At 38.2% G+C, this 17,187-nt stretch overlaps 4 protein-coding genes across 5 annotated transcripts in view; 1 reads left to right on the forward strand and 3 right to left on the reverse strand.

Moving 5' to 3' along the window:
• Nucleotides 1-2,222, reverse strand: part of LOC103516666 (transcription factor 21-like) — a 3,775-nt gene extending 1,553 nt beyond the window's left edge. The window contains exons 1-2 of the mRNA XM_008481648.2: nucleotides 1,785-2,222; nucleotides 623-766 (exon numbers count right to left, since the gene is read on the reverse strand). Coding sequence (XP_008479870.1) covers nucleotides 623-766; nucleotides 1,785-2,222 — 582 coding nt within the window. The remainder of the gene's footprint in view (nucleotides 1-622; nucleotides 767-1,784) is intronic.
• Nucleotides 2,223-5,676: 3,454 nt separating this feature from the next.
• Nucleotides 5,677-9,136, reverse strand: LOC103516664. The gene is made up of 5 exons (XM_008481646.2): nucleotides 8,964-9,136; nucleotides 8,072-8,224; nucleotides 7,527-7,685; nucleotides 6,900-7,056; nucleotides 5,677-6,522 (listed from the first exon to the last, which is right to left on the reverse strand). The coding sequence occupies exons 2-5, from the start codon at nucleotides 8,222-8,224 to the stop codon at nucleotides 6,044-6,046; spliced, it is 948 nt and encodes a 315-aa protein (XP_008479868.1). The 5' UTR covers nucleotides 8,964-9,136; the 3' UTR covers nucleotides 5,677-6,043.
• Nucleotides 9,137-9,297: 161 nt separating this feature from the next.
• LOC103516665 (COP9 signalosome complex subunit 5) lies at nucleotides 9,298-13,413 on the forward strand. 2 transcript variants are annotated; one of them, XM_008481647.3, is made up of 6 exons: nucleotides 9,298-9,548; nucleotides 10,280-10,477; nucleotides 10,737-10,971; nucleotides 11,769-11,963; nucleotides 12,599-12,815; nucleotides 13,126-13,413. In XM_008481647.3, exons 2-6 carry the CDS (start codon nucleotides 10,281-10,283, stop codon nucleotides 13,359-13,361), a joined length of 1,080 nt encoding a protein of 359 aa, XP_008479869.1. In that variant the 5' UTR covers nucleotides 9,298-9,548; nucleotide 10,280; the 3' UTR covers nucleotides 13,362-13,413. The 2 variants fall into 2 exon arrangements, with proteins under 2 accessions (XP_008479869.1, XP_017302642.1); XM_017447153.2 differs by lacking the exon at nucleotides 10,737-10,971 and adding an exon at nucleotides 11,182-11,416 and having other exon boundaries at nucleotides 9,299-9,548.
• A 390-nt stretch (nucleotides 13,414-13,803) lies between these two features.
• LOC113470504 (ubiquitin conjugation factor E4 A-like) overlaps nucleotides 13,804-17,187 on the reverse strand; it is a 29,465-nt gene continuing 26,081 nt past the window's right edge. The window contains exon 20 of the mRNA XM_026828996.1: nucleotides 13,804-14,900. Coding sequence (XP_026684797.1) covers nucleotides 14,552-14,900 — 349 coding nt within the window. The 3' untranslated portion in view covers nucleotides 13,804-14,551. The remainder of the gene's footprint in view (nucleotides 14,901-17,187) is intronic.

Raw genomic sequence — 17,187 nt, forward strand, 5'->3', positions numbered from 1 at the left:
AAAAATATAGGCATTGTTGCCAAACATGTCACATGTGCAATGGTAGAAATCTCTAAAAGGGGAAGGTATATTGCACAGTGCTTCCTCCGACAGTGAAACAAAGTCAGGTAAGGCGATATCCACCTTACCTGTTCTGGAATCCAACCTCTGAACTTAGAGCTACCTCTGCATTTTAGAAGAGAGAGTTTATCAAAAATAGACCTTTACCTGAATTGCAACAATGTAAGGATTTCCTGCAATCTTCATTTTGGGTTGATGACTCATTGCTGTCACATTGATCTGGATGAAGTATAACTAGACTGGCTTCGGCATCCTCTTTGACTGCTAAGGGAGTACGTAACTGTCCAGACGGTTACCTACCCGTCCAGATGCTAACCAAGCTCGACCTTGCTTAAACTTGTAAGCCTCCCTTGTTAACGCTAGCTACTAGCTACCAAGCTCGATTCCAGACTGGGGCGAATTTTATCCTACACGGATAAGTTTCGTTCTCGGAACGGCTTGCTTTCTCTTATCCTGTCTTCCTTCTCTCTTCGTTTTCGGGACGAAAGGACCTTAGCAGTTACAGTTCCCTCTATCAAACCTCTTCACAAAAAAAAAAAAAAAAAAAAAAAAAAAAACTTACCACGTTGAGCACCTGTGTCCATTGTTCTTTATGGGTGTGACTAGGATCATCTTGCTGTTGAGAGAGTAACATTTTCAAATGCAATATGTAACTGGTGGCTAATCTCAATGTATCTAGCTTACTCAACTTGGTGTCTTTAGGAACCTGAAAGAACATACAATAGGGAAAAAAAGGAATGATAAAATAGTTTTGATAGAGGGAACTGTAACTGCTAAGGTCTTATCGAGAGACCTACTACAGGATAGGTCGACAGGAGAAAGCCAGCAGTTCCGAGAACGAACCTTATCTGAACCCGTAACCTAGGCTAGAGCTTACAAGGTAGATGCGGAACCTTCCAAGCTCGCTAGGGCTAGACGCCACTCGATTGTCGTCACGAGGCTGAGTGCACCCTCAGCTCCAACCACAGAGCCGAGGCTAGACGCTACTCGATTGTCGTCACGAGGCTGATTGCATCATTGCACCCTCAACTCCAACCACAGAGCCGAGGCTAGACGCTACTCGATTGTCGTCACGAGGCTGAGGGCACCCTCAACTCAAACCACAGAGCCGAAAAAACTTCGACCCCGCCGGGAATGGAGGAGTGGCAATTGAGAAAATATTTTTAATAAAAGGTCGATTCCTACGTAAAAAGTTGTGAAAAATCCAAATCTGAGGTCAAAACTCCGAAAAAGTAACTTTAAGCCGAGGCTAGACGCTACTCGATTGTCGTCACGAGGCTGATTGCATCATTGCACCCTCAACTCCAACCACAGAGCCGAGGCTAGACGCTACTCGATTGTCGTCACGAGGCTGATTGCATCATTGCACCCTCAACTCCAACCACAGAGCCGAGGCTAGACGCTACTCGATTGTCGTCACGAGGCTGATTGCATCATTGCACCCTGAACTCCAAGCACAGAGCCGAGGCTAGACGCTACTCGATTGTCGTCACGAGGCTGATTGCATCATTGCACCCTGAACTCCAAGCACAGAACCCGAAACCCACTAGGCCACGGATGTTAAACTACACAGGGAAATCTTTGTATTTGGAACATATCTACTACATAGGTACTTAGGTAGTCTAGGTACCAGTATAGGTACTACTTACCAGACTTTTATAAATGAAATAAAAATAATTCATCTAACAATATTTATTCTCAACATCTTTCCAGTAGGTACTTACCCAAGGTAATGTAGTTTTGAGTCGGAAAAACGCCTTGGATAGAATCCGCATCCTCGCTCTCTCTCTAGCATTAGCAGCATTCCTTTGTACAGGTTTCAATAAACCATCCTCTTCCTCTGATGTGTTATCATTTGAAAAATAACGGTCGTTATTTGAAAAGTAACGGTCAATATTTGTATTGTAACGGTCACTGTTTGAATTATAACGGTCACTACTTGAATTGTAACGGTCAATATTTGAATTGTAACGGTCACTGTTTGAATTATAACGGTCAATATTTGAATTGTAACGGTCATTTATAGGTAACGGATCGGTTAATGTACTTAAAGTATATTTACAGGGATTGGTATTTGAACAAACGTTTAATTGCGTATTGGATGATTTAGATTTTCTAGGTTTGACCGTTTTAGGTTTAAGACTAGCGACTTTCTTTGGCATTGTTCAACTTTGGCAGATTCTTTTCTTGTACTTAGGTATTTATGTTCCAGCAAATACGTATCTAAAGTCAAAGTTGGGTTCCTACCTTGAGAGGAAAAGGTTAGGTATCAATTCGTACGTAAAAAAGAAGGAAAAAAATAGAAAAAGGAGATGGAATTATTTGGTAAGTTTAGAGTTTTATGTTGGAATGGGTAGGGGAAAACAGTGTATCATGTTGAAAGATGGTCGCGCTATTTAGTTATTTACACATCTTGTATTTATTTTAGCATCACTAATCTCTTCTTGTAGGTATTTCATTTGAGCATTAATTTATTAATATTATTAAATTTTAGCACAGAGATAAACGAAAAACTTGATGAATAATGATAAGCACAAATGATTGAAATAAAATGGGTCATCATTTACATTTACCCAAACGTTTGGCGCTCCTTAGAAACTTCATGCAATGATGAAGTTGTAGGTACGAGGCGGAGTCAACGATTCTAAATTTCAAACGAGACATTTTAAATCTGATTGAATAAAAATAAAAAGAAAGAAGATATTTTTCGGATGAGCAGAAGAGGGAGGAGTTATCTTTTATTTTCTTTTAAAACAGTGTCTGCTACTTGGCTATGTTCTAAAAACAATAAACTTGACATACCTAAGGGATAAACACATTACCACATTAGTGAATTAGTGATGTTCAAACATGACAGGGAATCACAAGGGTGATGTGATAATTAGATGATGAAGAAAGAGATGAAGGCGGCGGAAGAGGAGAAGGAGAAAGAGATGAAGAAGAAGAAAGAAGAGGAAAAGGAGAAAGAGATGAAAAAGGAAAGAGAAATGAGGATGAGGAGGAGAAGAAGGAGAAAGAGAATGAAGAAGAAGGAGGGAGAAAAGAGAAAGAGAAGAAGGAGGAAAAAGAGATGAAGGAAGACCAGAAGGAGATAAGGAGGAGAATGAGGAAGGATAGGATTAGACATTTTGGATAATAGGGTGATAATAAATTTCCACCCTAAGTAGGTACCTACAGACCTATGCACCAAAACACGTGAGAACATACGATGACATACTCGTAGAACGAAAATGACTAGGAAATAAAATTATAACATAAAGTATCATATTACCATGCGACCATCCCAGGTTCGATTCCCATACAAAAATATTAATTAATAATAATAATAATAATAATAATAATAATAATAATAATAATAATAATAATAATAATAATAATAATAAGAATGAGGAAGGGTAGGATTAAACATTTTGGATATTAGGGTGATAATAAATTCCCACCCTAAGTAGGTACCTACAGACCTATGCACCAAAACACGTGAGAACATACGATGACATACTCGTAGAATGAAAATGACTAGGAAATAAAATTATAACATAAAGTATCATATTACCATGCGACCATCCCAGGGTTCGCCCATACAAAAATATTAATTAATAATAATAATAATAATAATGTCAGTCTCTTCCTTTTAAGAGGAAGTCAGAAGGTACGTGTATACTCATTACTCTGGCAGTCTGGCCTTACGTATAGCCAGCAGCAATAGGACGCTGAATACTTCGGATAAGCAACGTTGTACGTGGTCGGTATCTAGACGGGTGAACATCTGGGACGACAGGTGCTACTATTTCAGCGGAGGAACACCAGATGAGTCCGAGAATCTCAAATCATCCGATTTGGGTCCCAACTCAAAAAAAGGTCATCCGAGTTGCGTCCCCGGTACCTGAGATTGAACCTACATTTATACTTGAGACCATAAAGTAAATAAATAAGTATATAACGAACAGGGTGACCAAAAATAACTGTACCTATACAGTAATGATGAAGTTGTAGGTACAGGGCGGAGTCAACGAATCTAAATTTCAAATGAGACATTTTAAAACTGATTGAATAAAAATAAAGAGAAAGAAGATATTTTTCAGATGAGCAGAAGAGGGAGGAGTTATCTTTTATTTTCTTTTAAAACAGTGTCTGCTACTTGGCTATGTTCTAAAAACAATAAACTTGACATAAGGGATAAACACATTACCACATTAGTGAATTAGTGATGTTCAAACATGACAGGGAATCACAAGGGTGATGTGATAATTAGATGATGAAGAAAGAGATGAAGGCGGCGGAAGAGGAGAAGGAGAAAGAGATGAAGAAGAAGAAAGAAGAAGAGGAAAAGGAGAAAGAGATGAAGAAGAAGAAAGAAGAAGAGGAAAAGGAGAAAGAGATGAAGAAGAAGAAAGAAGAAGAGGAAAAGGAGAAAGAGATGAAGAAGAAGAAAGAAGAAGAGGAAAAGGAGAAAGAGATGAAGAAGAAGAAAGAAGAAGAGGAAAAGGAGAAAGAGATGAAGAAGAAGAAAGAAGAAGAGGAAAAGGAGAAAGAGATGAAGAAGAAGAAAGAAGAGGAAAAGGAGAAAGAGATGAAAAAGGAAAGAGAAATGAGGATGAGGAGGAGAAGAAGGAGAAAGAGAATGAAGAAGAAGGAGGGAGAAAAGAGAAAGAGGAGGAGGAGGAGGAGGAGGAGGAGGAGGAGGAGGAGGAGGAGGAGAACGTGAGGAAGACATTTTGGATATTAGGGTGATAATAAATTCCCACCCTAAGTAGGTACCTACAGACCTATGCACCAAAACACGTGAGAACATACGATGACATACTCGTAGAATGAAAATGACTAGGAAATAAAATTATAACATAAAGTATCATATTACCATGCGACCATCCCAGGGTTCGCCCATACAAAAATATTAATTAATAATAATAATAATAATAATGTCAGTCTCTTCCTTTTAAGAGGAAGTCAGAAGGTACGTATACTCATTACTCTGGCAGTCTGGCCTTACGTATAGCCAACAGCAATAGCACGCTGAATACTTCGGATAAGCAACGTTGTACGTGGTCGGTATCTAGACAGGTGAACATCTGGGACGACAGGTGCTACTATTTCAGCGGAGGAACACCAGATGAGTCCGAGAATCTCAAATCATCCGATTTGGGTCCCAACTCAAAAAAAGGTCATCCGAGTTGCGTCCCCGGTACCTGAGATTGAACCTATATATATACTTGAGACCATAAAGTAAATAAATAAGTATATAACGAACAGGGTGACCAAAGATAACTGTACCTATACTGTATACTATAACTTCTCTATTCTATAGGAACAAACTTTGAGCATGAACGCTATTTCTATTATTTTTGTACTTGTCTTTTGTGTTTAACCTAACCCTATAATAACACTGGTCACTGCTCATATTGTGACAGCTCCTTTTATAGGAACATTCCATTGACGTAACTTCTGAACAAGTACAGTTGAATTTTTAACCTTATCGATTGTATGCACCTACATGATGAAAGCTGAAAAAATGCTGCGTACAGTATTTTTTTGTCACCCTGTACTAAATGTATACCTTCAAACTAGGATAAGTATATAAAGTACATAGTTCTAGCTCAGGTAGCTCAGGGACGCAACTCGGATGATAAATTTCAGAAATGAGACCCAAATCGGACGGACGCAACTCGGATATCACAGTCGGGACTCAAGTCAGATCCCTCCATTTCAGCATGCACTCGGCCTTGAGGACAATTTAGATTCAAATCTCATTGAAAACGCAAGACATAAAATAATGTCAGATAAGACCATAAAGTTCCAACTTGCTTGCTTGCTTTTCGTGTCCATGAGATAGGCATGTCACCTATCTCACGGTGTTGGAAGGATTAGGTGTTTAAAACCCCCTTGGACGCTCAGAAACAATGTCTGGTCTCCTACCGTGTCCCCAATATTTGTATACAGACAGTTCCAACTTACTTCTTTCGTTGAGTAAGGTCAGTACTCAGGATCAGGACTGGTCGGCGGGTGATGTGTAGAGTCTCTCGAGCAGGGATGGATTCGGACTGATGATCAAATCACTCAAACATATCGCGTACAGTAGAGATATGGCCATACTTTCCTGCGAGTACCCCCGGTTCCTATCGTAGTTACCAATACACTCAGGTTCGATTATAATACGGGTGTGAAAGTTCCTCTGCTTCCCCACACTCAAACCTTCGTTCACAATGCTTGGCGGGGATCGCTCGGGACTTACTCGCGATTGGTCTGCGTAAATCTCATCCTTCTGGGCGTAAATCTCATTCTTCACGGCGTAACTCTCATTGCTATCTGCGTAAAACTCGCTGTCGGATAGAGTTTGACTCTGTACAATATTCTCAATGATGTGCCGAGATGTAATGCATTCGGATTTAATGAGAAGATTGAATATCTTGGCTGTCAGACGGTTCTTGAGGAATACAAGCTTCGGGGTGTCGATTAGATTTGAACCTGTAGGGAGAGATTGTTTTACCAATGAGTTACTTCTGTTGAGTCTGCGATTTTTCAATGAGATCGGAAAAACTAAGGAATAAAAATCCTTTGTGTGTAAAAGTGCAATAATATTCACTAAAATCGGGTTAACAGTTCGGGAGTTATCGCAGATTTGTAGAAGCTAAACCGATCCTACCGCAAGACAAAGGTCCTCCTTACAGAACTTTCAAAGGGCCTAATCGGTGACCAATGCTAATAAAATTTATCCTGTGTTTCAAACAGTTTCGTCAAATTTAGGTATTCCCTGTTCAAGAAGGGAAAAAAGTAAAGGTTTTTTTTAGCTCAAGTTATAGCATTGGAAATCACTTCACTCATTCAATACCAGATACACCTACCTGGTTGGCTAAGTGCTACACACAGCATAGACTGTAGCTGTGCTATTAGTTCCAACGCACCGTGTTGCACAGGATTTGTATTAGTTCTAATCACAGGATTCAAGCTTTCTGTTACATAAATATCACTCTCTGGTAATGTGTTCTGAACTTCGAATATCTGAAAAAAAAAAAAAGAAAAATCATTTGTGTTGAGTGTTAGATAATGGTTACCATAAAGACTGTTTGCTGATTGGTGCATTAGGATGGACTTTTTGGTGTGACTGAGAAGCTCAGAACCAACTTCCAAAATTTCGATACTCAAATGTAATAGAAAGTCGTGTGATGTTCACACCAGATTTTTTTTAAGGTAGAACTTGAATGATTTTAAAAATAAATTGGAAAGGGAAAGATATGTGACTCACCAGCTTACACAGTTCATAGATGTACTTCCAAAAGAGATGGGTCACTGAAAATAGGCAAGATGGAGCCTGTTGGTATCTAGATGGGACTTTTTTAAACCTTAAACCTCCCCTGTTGAACAGCAAAAGGTATCAATGTCTGACTTTACTATTGAAACAGTTACTTTCTTTAAGGTAGAATTTGAATGATTTTAAAAATAAATTGGAAAGAGAAAGATATGTGACTCACCAGCTTACACAGTTCATAGATGTGAAGCTTCTGTGTGTTGGGAGGAAATGCATGATGATTCCAATCAACAAGATAATGTTTGTTCTCATGGCTTAGGTTGAGCAGAGCCCAACTTACTCCTGATGTGCCCACATGAATTCCTGTGACATTCCTCACTGTCTTGAAGCAAACAAAATGTAGACAACATTAAATTTCATAAATTTGAAGGTGATACTTCTACCATTGAACCTATACCTAACTCAACTCCAATATGGCTTCAGTTTGGACTAGGTTCAGGGAAAACATTTTGGTTAACTTTGAATGGATCAAAAATTACCTGTTGTAAAACCAGTGGGGTGAGATTTCCAAGAACAAACATCTTAATAACAATAACAAACCTCTTCTGGTTAGGATAAAGTCTAACCCAGGCAGAAATCAAACCGATGACCTAGTGCTTACAAGGCAGGTGTGCTACTCTAAGCTAACTTAGGCTACTGGCTAGGGATGAGCTTCTATTTGTGTTATTGTTCTAAAACCAAATGGAGCAAGCTACATAATCATCTTACCTCAATATATTCCTTCGGTAATTTAGGTGTGGTTATTTTAGTGCTCACTCTTGGTGGTTTGGGAGACTTCTTGGTGTTTGTATTAACTGTTGTGCAGTATTTCAATGAGTGTTCAAAGTTGAGTCTGGAAGTCTGTTTGATTAATGGTATCATCTGAAAGAAAAGAAAGTTACATTTTTTATAAGTTCATTCTAAAAAAGTACAAAGTTTGCTTTTTAAATTCACATATGATAAATTATAGCCTTCATGGGTTGTTGGACACAACAATGTCAGGTCTTATTTTTTCACTAATGTTAAGCAATGTTTTGTGTGGTTCATACTTGGATTCAAAGTTTGCTTTTTAAATTCACATATGATAAATTATAGCCTTCATGGGTTGTTGGACACAACAATGTCAGGTCTCATTTTTTCACTAATGTTAAGCAATGTTTTGTGTGGTTCATACTTGGATAGGTGACCATCTATCCAAGGATCTTTCATTTTAGGGTGTGACAAAGTTTGCTTTTTAAATTCACATACGATAAATTAGCCTTCATGGGTTGTTGGACACAACAATGTCAGGTCTTATTTTTTCACTAATGTTAAGCAATGTTTTGTGTGGTTCATACTTGGATAGGTGACCATCTATCCAAGGATCTTTCATTTGATGCTGGATTGTCACAGGTCTACTCTGGCTGGGTAAGATCAATGTGAGTATGGTAGCTGGGTAGTTTGTTGTCAACTTGGCAAGTGGAGGATGGAAATAATCATAAGTGTAACTTATGTCCTATGTTTCTCAGATAGTCTGAAGATTTTTTTCCCCATTTGTGCTGTGACTGTCTGACTCTGAGAGACCTACTTTCAGAGAATACCAGATAATAATAGCATTAGATGGTACATAACAGTATTTTACCTTTTTCTCCTATAGATCTGTTAGTTTGGTCCTAGGTTTTTGATAGCTGTGTGAGTTCAGCAACAAGATTTTCGTGCTGTGCTGAATAAGATAATTCAATAAAAACACTACATCTCTGGATCTTATCTTTTGAAGAAAGAATTAAAAGAAGATTTTCTTATCTCTTTTCTCACTTTTTTACGATTTTTGAATTTATCAAAAATTTTAAATTCAAATTTACCGCCATGATTTTGTAAAAGAAGTAGGGAACAAAAATTGTGTTCGGAAAAAAGTCGAGCACGTCCGAAAGATTTGAAAAAAAAATCAAAACAAAACAAAAGTTTTCCGATTTTCCTACCATTTACCATTCCAGGATTTTCAGGATTTTTGCCAACTTTTCCAAGTTTTTTCTTTTGTACCTATTCGGAGTGTACTCTGAACTCTTCCGTTTCAGACAAGTTAGCCAAATATCTGACCAGTGAAAGAATTGTTCCCTGGTCTCTGATTGACAATATCCTTGTTCTGAAGTCTCTGGTCCATGCAAAGTTACTGGGAAGAGTGAATCCGGTTTCCCTTCTCTTTGAAGATTTTCCTTTGATCCCTCACGTAAGTTGAACATCTGAAGTCGGTCGGTAAAAGCTAGGTCACCTGCAGTCTCATGTTGATATCAACTTTAGGGTTCTGTGCAACTACATAATACAGATGTGACAAGGTCCTAAAGTTGTTTGAATGGCCAACATAGAGTTACAATGAGACAAGTAAACCTCAGCCCCTCATCTGTGGTGTCCTATCTTAGTTTCCCCTAAAGGCACTTGATGTGGGTGCCAAAGTTGATTGAGGAAATATTAGTATTTTTACAGTAAAGATTTCTAATTCAGCCTGGATACCTGTATCAACAACATGATGCAAAAGTTAGGATAAAGGTACAACTATGGTGCAGTCTCATGTTGATATCAACTTTAGGGTTCTGTGCAACTACTTAATACAGATGTGACAAGGTCCTAAAGTTGTTTGAATGGCCAACATAGAGTTACTTACAATGAGACAAGTAAACCTCAGCCCCTCATCTGTGGTGTCCTACCTTAGTTTCCCCTAAAGGCACTTGATGTGGGTGCCAAAGTTGATTGAGGAAATCTTGGTATTTTTACAGTAAAGATTTTTAATTCAGCCTGGATACCTGTATCAACAACATGATCAAATGTTAGGATGAAGGTACAACTATGGTAAAATTCTTGTTGAAATCTATCATTTTCAGAATGGCAGCCAGCTCGTCAACATCTTCCTCATCCTCGGTTGTCAACTATGGTAAAATTCTTGTTGAAATCTATCATTTTCAGAATGGCAGCCAGCTCATCAACATCTTCCTCATCCTCGGTTGTACCGTCAACTTCCAAAATGTCAGAAGACTCACAGATTGCACAGAAAACATGGATTATGGAGAACAATATAGAGACATTGAGTGCTACGGATGAAATATTCAAATATGATAGGAAAAGACAGCAGGACATGATTGCTGCCAAACCCTGGGAAAAAGAGTAAGATAATAATGTATGCTTTTATACATATTGGTAGTTTGGTACCTAATGATTCATTTGTTATATTGGAAAATTACTAGAGAATCCATTTGCCAAGAAAACCTCATAGCTATTATGTACTTTTGTCAGACAGGGTCACTGTTTTTTTGTCAGCCTCTCAATCAGTCCTGGTGTGATTGCTTTGAGCTGACATTTGGTTTTGGCTACAAAAATTTTGATGTTTAACAAATTATCTAATTCCTTTTTTATTTTCCCCCAGCCCACATTTCTTCAAGGACATCAAAATCTCTGCTCTGGCGCTATTGAAGATGGTGATGCATGCTCGTTCTGGTGGCACTCTGGAAGTGATGGGTTTGCTTCTCGGCAAGATAGATGCTAACAGTATGATTGTCATGGATGCATTTGCCCTCCCCGTCGAAGGCACAGAAACCCGAGTCAATGCTCAAGCACAGGCCTATGAATATATGACTGCCTATATTGAAGCTGCCAAAGAGGTAAGACATCAGGAAGTTATTCCATTAACTCTGATGTCACATTTCTTGGTGGAGGGAGGAAGGGTGAGCAGTGTCAATAATAGGGCCAGGCATTGTTAGTCAGCCTCTCAATCAGTCCTGGTGTGATTGCTTTGGGCTGACATTTGGTTTTGGCTACAAAAATTTTGATGTTAAACAAATTATCTAATTTTTTTTTTTATTTTCCCCCAGCCCACATTTCTTCAAGGACATCAAAATCTCTGCTCTGGCACTATTGAAGATGGTGATGCATGCTCGTTCTGGTGGCACTCTAGAAGTGATGGGTTTGCTTCTCGGCAAGATAGATGCTAACAGTATGATTGTCATGGATGCATTTGCCCTCCCTGTTGAAGGCACGGAAACCCGAGTCAATGCTCAAGCACAGGCCTATGAATATATGACTGCCTATATTGAAGCTGCCAAAGAGGTAAGACATAAGGAAGTTATTCCATCAACTCTGATGTCACATTTCTTGGTGGAGGGAGGAAGGGTGAGCAGTGTCAATAATAGGGCCAGGCATTGTTATAAGTAGGTAAGATCAAATGATTTTGGTGGAATGAAAAAGAATATTTATAGTGACAATGTCCTCCCTCTAAACTAGATTTTTGAAACAAAAGGTAAGATCAAATGATTTTGGTGGAATGAAAAAGAATATTTATAGTGACAATGTCCTCCCTCTAAACTAGATTTTTGAAACAAAATGAAAAGAAAATTCCAAGTTACAAAAGCTGTTTTGGAAGAACATTTCAATATTTTTTTCAATTTTTGTTTTTCATCAGGTGGGTCGTTTGGAGAATGCTATTGGTTGGTATCACAGTCACCCAGGCTACGGATGTTGGTTGAGTGGTATTGATGTGTCTACGCAAATGTTGAATCAGAACTTCCAGGAGCCATTTGTTGCCATTGTCATTGATCCAGTGAGAACCATCTCAGCAGGCAAAGTGTGTCTGGGATCTTTCCGTACCTATCCAAAGGTGAGTAGAGCAGATTCTGGCAGGGTGAACTTTGACCATTTAGGTCTTACTGTCCCAAAATTGAGGTGAGAATGAGGACAGGAGATGGGGAAAAAGCCAGGTGTTCTAAGAACAAACCTTGTTTAGGATAAAGTTTGCGTATTCAAAATTTGTTATGTATCTATATATATTGTATTATGAAATAAAGAGATGTAAATGTTAAAAAAAAAAAAAAAAATTTTACAAAAGTGAGTAGAGCAGATTCTTTATGGTACGGTGAACTTTGACCATTTAGGTCTTACTGACCATTTAGGTCTTACTTTGACCATTTAGGTCTTACCAAAATCGAGGTGAGAATGAGGACAGGAGATGGGGAAAAAGCCAGGTGTTCTAAGAACAAACCTTGTGTAGGATAAAGTTTGCCTGGGTGGGAATTGAACCCACAACCTAACCCTTACAAGGCAGAAGTGCTACCCTACAAGCTAGCAAAGCTGGCTACTTTTATCCTCTTCCTAAAAAAAAAAAAAAGAAGTTCATAATGATTTAATTTTGTGTGTGCATACAGTTACACTTTATCATGATGCTTTAATACTAATGTTCATACCTAAACCTGAAAGATTATAATCCCTAACAATTGTTCCTTTCATTTCTTACAGGGTTACAAACCAGCCAATGAGGAACCATCTGAATATCAAACCATCCCCCTGAACAAGATTGAAGATTTCGGTGTACACTGTAAACAATACTACTCACTAGATGTGTCTTATTTCAAATCATCTCTGGATAGACGTCTCCTTGATTCCCTATGGAATAAATACTGGGTCAATACTCTCAGCTCATCCAGTCTGCTAACTAATGCTGATTATCTAACAGGTAAAGCTTGTGTTACTTAGATAATTATAATAGAAATCAACTAAAATTTGGTACAGATTCGTTAGGCTGAATTGGTCAAAGTTTTCAAGAAAATATGACTTGTCTTTGATTTTTTTCCCAAGAGGTTTGATGCAGGTAACATGAACAACAGAGGACTCATTATCCCGAAATTTCACCTGAGGCAGGATGCAGGAATCAAACTTGCTTGTCTTGAACTTACTACATACATTGATAAATTTATAAACCAGTCAGGAATAATATGATCTAACCTTCACTTCTTACTAACCAATTCATTCTGATTTCCCCACAGGTCAAATGTGCGATCTCTCAGACAAATTGGAGCAAGCGGAGAGCGCGCTGGTTCGTAACTTCCTCATATCTGAATCCCAGGAGCGAAGACCCGAGACCAAACTCATGAAGGCTACCAAGGATTGTTGCAAGACTACTATCGAGTGCATACATGGGTTAATGGCTCAGATGATCAAGCAGCAATTGTTCAATCATAACATGAAACATGTCGAAACAGAAGACTCTGTTATGGCCTGAATGGGTTAATATGTATACCTACCTACTGTGTGTATTAAGAGCCCGTCCCCACTTGTTCGGAAATAAATCGTGTCGTGTGTAGTGAGAACAATCTCATTTAAATTACATTGCCTACAGGAAATTCGAGGAAAATTGGATGAAACTCATCACAAGTGGGAATGGAGTTGACAAGTTCAATATTCCAACTTTGATTTTGTTATTGACATATTGAAGAAATATAACACCCCTTTCTTTCTTATTTGTTTGTATTATAAAATCTACTTTGTGTTTGAATTACCTATTTTTATTTTATTTGTCCTTGGTTCTACAGTTTCATGTTGAGTGCCTTCTATGCAAGGGTCGGTTTTTTAGGTAGAGGAGGTTTTAGATTAGGTCGTAAAACGCGGTCTACTATCAAACCTCCTTCAAAAAGTAGGGGGAATAACAAACAAAGTGAATTTTGTCCATGTGTAAATAAACCATATTTAATTAAACAAATGTATTCGAAACAAAATAAGGTACCTATTAATTTACAATAATATAAAGTTACATTAAAATTTTAAACATTGGTTATCCCAGACTCTCTGGAATATTGGATGGTACACCTATTTCCTATTGGAAAATGGATGACTGAAATTAAGCAACGCCGAGTGTGGCAGGGATTTAAATGAGTGACAAGTCTAAGAAACGAGGTGGTAATTTCAGGTGAACTGTTAAACAAATATCTCATTAATTATGAGGATAAAAAAAGTGGCTTTTGGGACTTCGAACCCTTGTCCTTCAGATTAAACGTCTTGTAACATGTACAACCGTACAAAATAATTTCCTAAACATAAAAGGAAGGTATGTAGCTAATTCTATAATTCACGTTCTTAAAGTTTCTCTATTATTGCACAAAACTGTTTCACACTTCACATCTTCAAACAAAAAAAAAGCTTTATAAAAATTGGACTTAATATTTTACGTCACCAGAACTATTAATAGCCAACCATGCAAGCAATATTAGGTCAACTTTTGGTAAGTATACCCTAGTAAAACACCCTCATCGCATTAACATAATTATCTCGTCTGTAGCACCCTATTCTAATATCCAGTTCATTCAAATTACCTCATGGCCGAATGTTAGCTACCTATGTAGATGTGAAACATTATTCCAAGACCTCTTTCAGGACATAAAAACGGGGAAAAAAAGTTGTCACAGAAATTGAATTTTATTTAGATTCATCACTCGCAGATGATGGTGGTATTGAATTTGGATCTGCTGCCAGTGCTGACTGACTTTGTGTGTCTTCCGGTTTACTTGCTGCTTCTGATTCACTTTGGATTTCCCTTCCATCTGAGCTTGACGTTTGTGATGCTGAATGATCTGGACTCCGTGCTGATTCACTTTCTGTCTCTCCTGACTTACTCGTCGTGTCTGCTGACTTACTGGCGAGTGATTTCTGTCTGCATTGTCGTATCCAGTCTTGTATTTGAGTCTGGAGTTGTGTGTTGGGTATCACTTGTTCCATCGTGAGGGGAGATCGGTTGAACGGATCGGTCTGGTCACTTAGTAAATGTCTGAAAACCAAAACTATACGATAAATCCCGCTTAGCGTAGGAAAAAAAAAAAAATGACTGTAGGTACCTTTTAAAATACTAGCCCAAGGTGGTAGAAATCTGTTTGGATGGAATTTAATCCTTAAAGTTAACAACCATTGGCTTCAATGATTTTTTTATGAAGAGGTTTGACAGAAGGAACTGTAACTGCTAAGGTCTTATCGTCCCAAAATCGAAGAGAGAGGAAGACAGGATAGGAGAAAGCCAGCCGTTCCGAGGCATCAATGAAGCTTGATTGATTGTACCTCGGAACCACTTTGGCATTACTTCAAGGCACATTCTTTTCCATGCCTGTCCAACAACGGGAAAAGTTTGGTTAGAGAATTTCCGCCCCGGCATATTATACACTTTCTTCATTTAAAAAAAAAAAAAATCTGGTGTGAACATCACACGACTTTCTATTACATTAAGTTGGACAGTTCTAAAAGTTTCACCATTCGATTCCGCGTGAATTCCTTGCCAATTCGGTTAAAATGAGCTCTAGGAAACCTGTCATCTAGCTCTAAGGTAGTGGAATTATTGTAAAGCGTTAAATACAAGCCCATCCAGGTAATGGTTCCTATGAGAAACTAGATATCTCTAAAAGAACCATTAATGTTCACTATCATAAACTCAACACCAAGATCTGCAGTGATAGTTCCATGTTGATAGGCTTTGATCTTCTGACCAGGCAGAATTGCATGAAAAGGTCTAAAAAAAAAAATATTTATTTAAAGTTTATAAATTTTGCACAAAATTTTAAAACACAAGTCAAACTTACGTACTAACTTAAGAACAAGAGAGAGAGAGAGAGAGAGAGAGAAAAAAATAGGTTACATGGGGCTAGATTTAGATGTATGGGTAAGTTACTTGTTAATCAACCAAGAAGAGTAGATTGTACCTTTTCACCATCATCTTTGCTCTTATTTCAGGAGTACAGTCCAAAATGGCTCCAAGATACGAGTTAGCTGTAGGTCTCAAGAAGGGACACAGAAATACCAAGATCAAATGGGCCAACTCCCTCGCAACCGGGATAGCATACCAAATTTCATTTCTCTATGACAAACCGTTCTTGAGATATTTTGTTCACAACTTTCTACTTTTTCCCATTTAAACCTGTAGTACGTACGTTACGTACGTTACTACGTACGTACGTTACGTACGTACGTTACGTACGTACGTTACGTACAGACCATGGGCTAAAAACCACTTTTTAGTCCGTCCTTCCTTTATTATTACAATAGTAATAAAAAGGTATAAGGGACGGACTATTGTATTCGCCTCGAATTGTCAAAATGAGACCATCCAGACTGAAGGGGGTAAGTTCCTTATATGGTTAAAATAAGGAATTTATTAGATATTCTGTAGCCTGTTCCCACTGGTCATTTAGAAGTAAATTGTTTTGTGAGTAATTGGGAACACTCTCTTAAATTACATTGCCTACAGCACATTTGGAAGAAGAAGAAGAAGACGAAGAAAAAAAAAACATGATATAGCACGGTTGGCCCAGTGGTAACGCGCTTGCTTGCCATGCAGAAGGTCTTTGGTTCAAATCCCACTATCGACAAAAATTTGTACTTGTTTTTTGATTGCAAATATTTCAACGGGTTACTTTCTGGTGTTCTTGTGTTGACCCAGTACCTAAATGGGAAGTATTGTGTCTCTTCTTGCCCATCTGATGAGAGGCACACTACGGGATGGGCATGCTATGACACAGGCCTCATGTGTCTAATGTAGCAGTTGTTTCATTGCTACTAAATAAAAACGGCTGTGAAACACTCTTTTTTTTTACTCAACTTTAGTTTTGTAAAATTTAAGGGACTTTTCTAGAGGTACCTGGGGGGAAAGGGGTTTCTATTTCAATTGCATACCCCTTGTAATGTAAGGATCTAATGCAAGTAGATATCTTATATACCAGTAGAAAGTCTTCTGTAAAACTTGAAAACATTTTTTAAGTCAACAACAAGCTTTAATTCACTGTCTTCCTCTTTTCAGATCCAAACCAAGAACACCAAATTCACCCGTGACTTGGTGCGTGAAGTGTGCGGACATGCCCCTTATGAGAAGAGAGCTATGGAATTGTTGAAAGTGTCCAAGGATAAGAGAGCACTCAAATTTTTGAAGAGAAGAGTAAGTTTATATGTATTAAGGAGTGCGGTAGTGCTCTGCCCCACCAAGTCAAGAAAGTTTGACCGCGCTACTAGAGATATTATACGTGATAGGGAAAGTAGCCATTTTCAGGTAGTTGTAGAGGTTGAGTAATATTATA

The sequence above is a fragment of the Diaphorina citri genome, unplaced genomic scaffold, assembly GCF_000475195.1.
Source record: "Diaphorina citri unplaced genomic scaffold, Diaci psyllid genome assembly version 1.1 scaffold1636, whole genome shotgun sequence".
Classification (NCBI taxonomy): Eukaryota; Metazoa; Arthropoda; class Insecta; order Hemiptera; family Psyllidae; genus Diaphorina; species Diaphorina citri.

Excerpts from the sequence above, each read along its gene's own strand:
- LOC103516665 (XM_008481647.3), top strand. The coding sequence starts at position 10,281 with ATGGCAGCCAGCTCATCAACATCTTCCTCATCCTCGGTTGTACCGTCA. Across the intron at positions 10,478-10,736 it reads GCCAAACCCTGGGAAAAAGA|CCCACATTTCTTCAAGGACA; the intron begins GTAAGATAATAA and ends ATTTTCCCCCAG. Across the intron at positions 11,964-12,598 it reads CTTTCCGTACCTATCCAAAG|GGTTACAAACCAGCCAATGA; the intron begins GTGAGTAGAGCA and ends CATTTCTTACAG.
- LOC103516664 (XM_008481646.2), bottom strand. The coding sequence starts at position 8,224 with ATGATACCATTAATCAAACAGACTTCCAGACTCAACTTTGAACACTCA. Across the intron at positions 7,686-8,071 it reads TACCGAAGGAATATATTGAG|ACAGTGAGGAATGTCACAGG; the intron begins GTAAGATGATTA and ends GTTTGCTTCAAG. Across the intron at positions 7,057-7,526 it reads TCTATGAACTGTGTAAGCTG|ATATTCGAAGTTCAGAACAC; the intron begins GTGAGTCACATA and ends TTTTTTTTTCAG.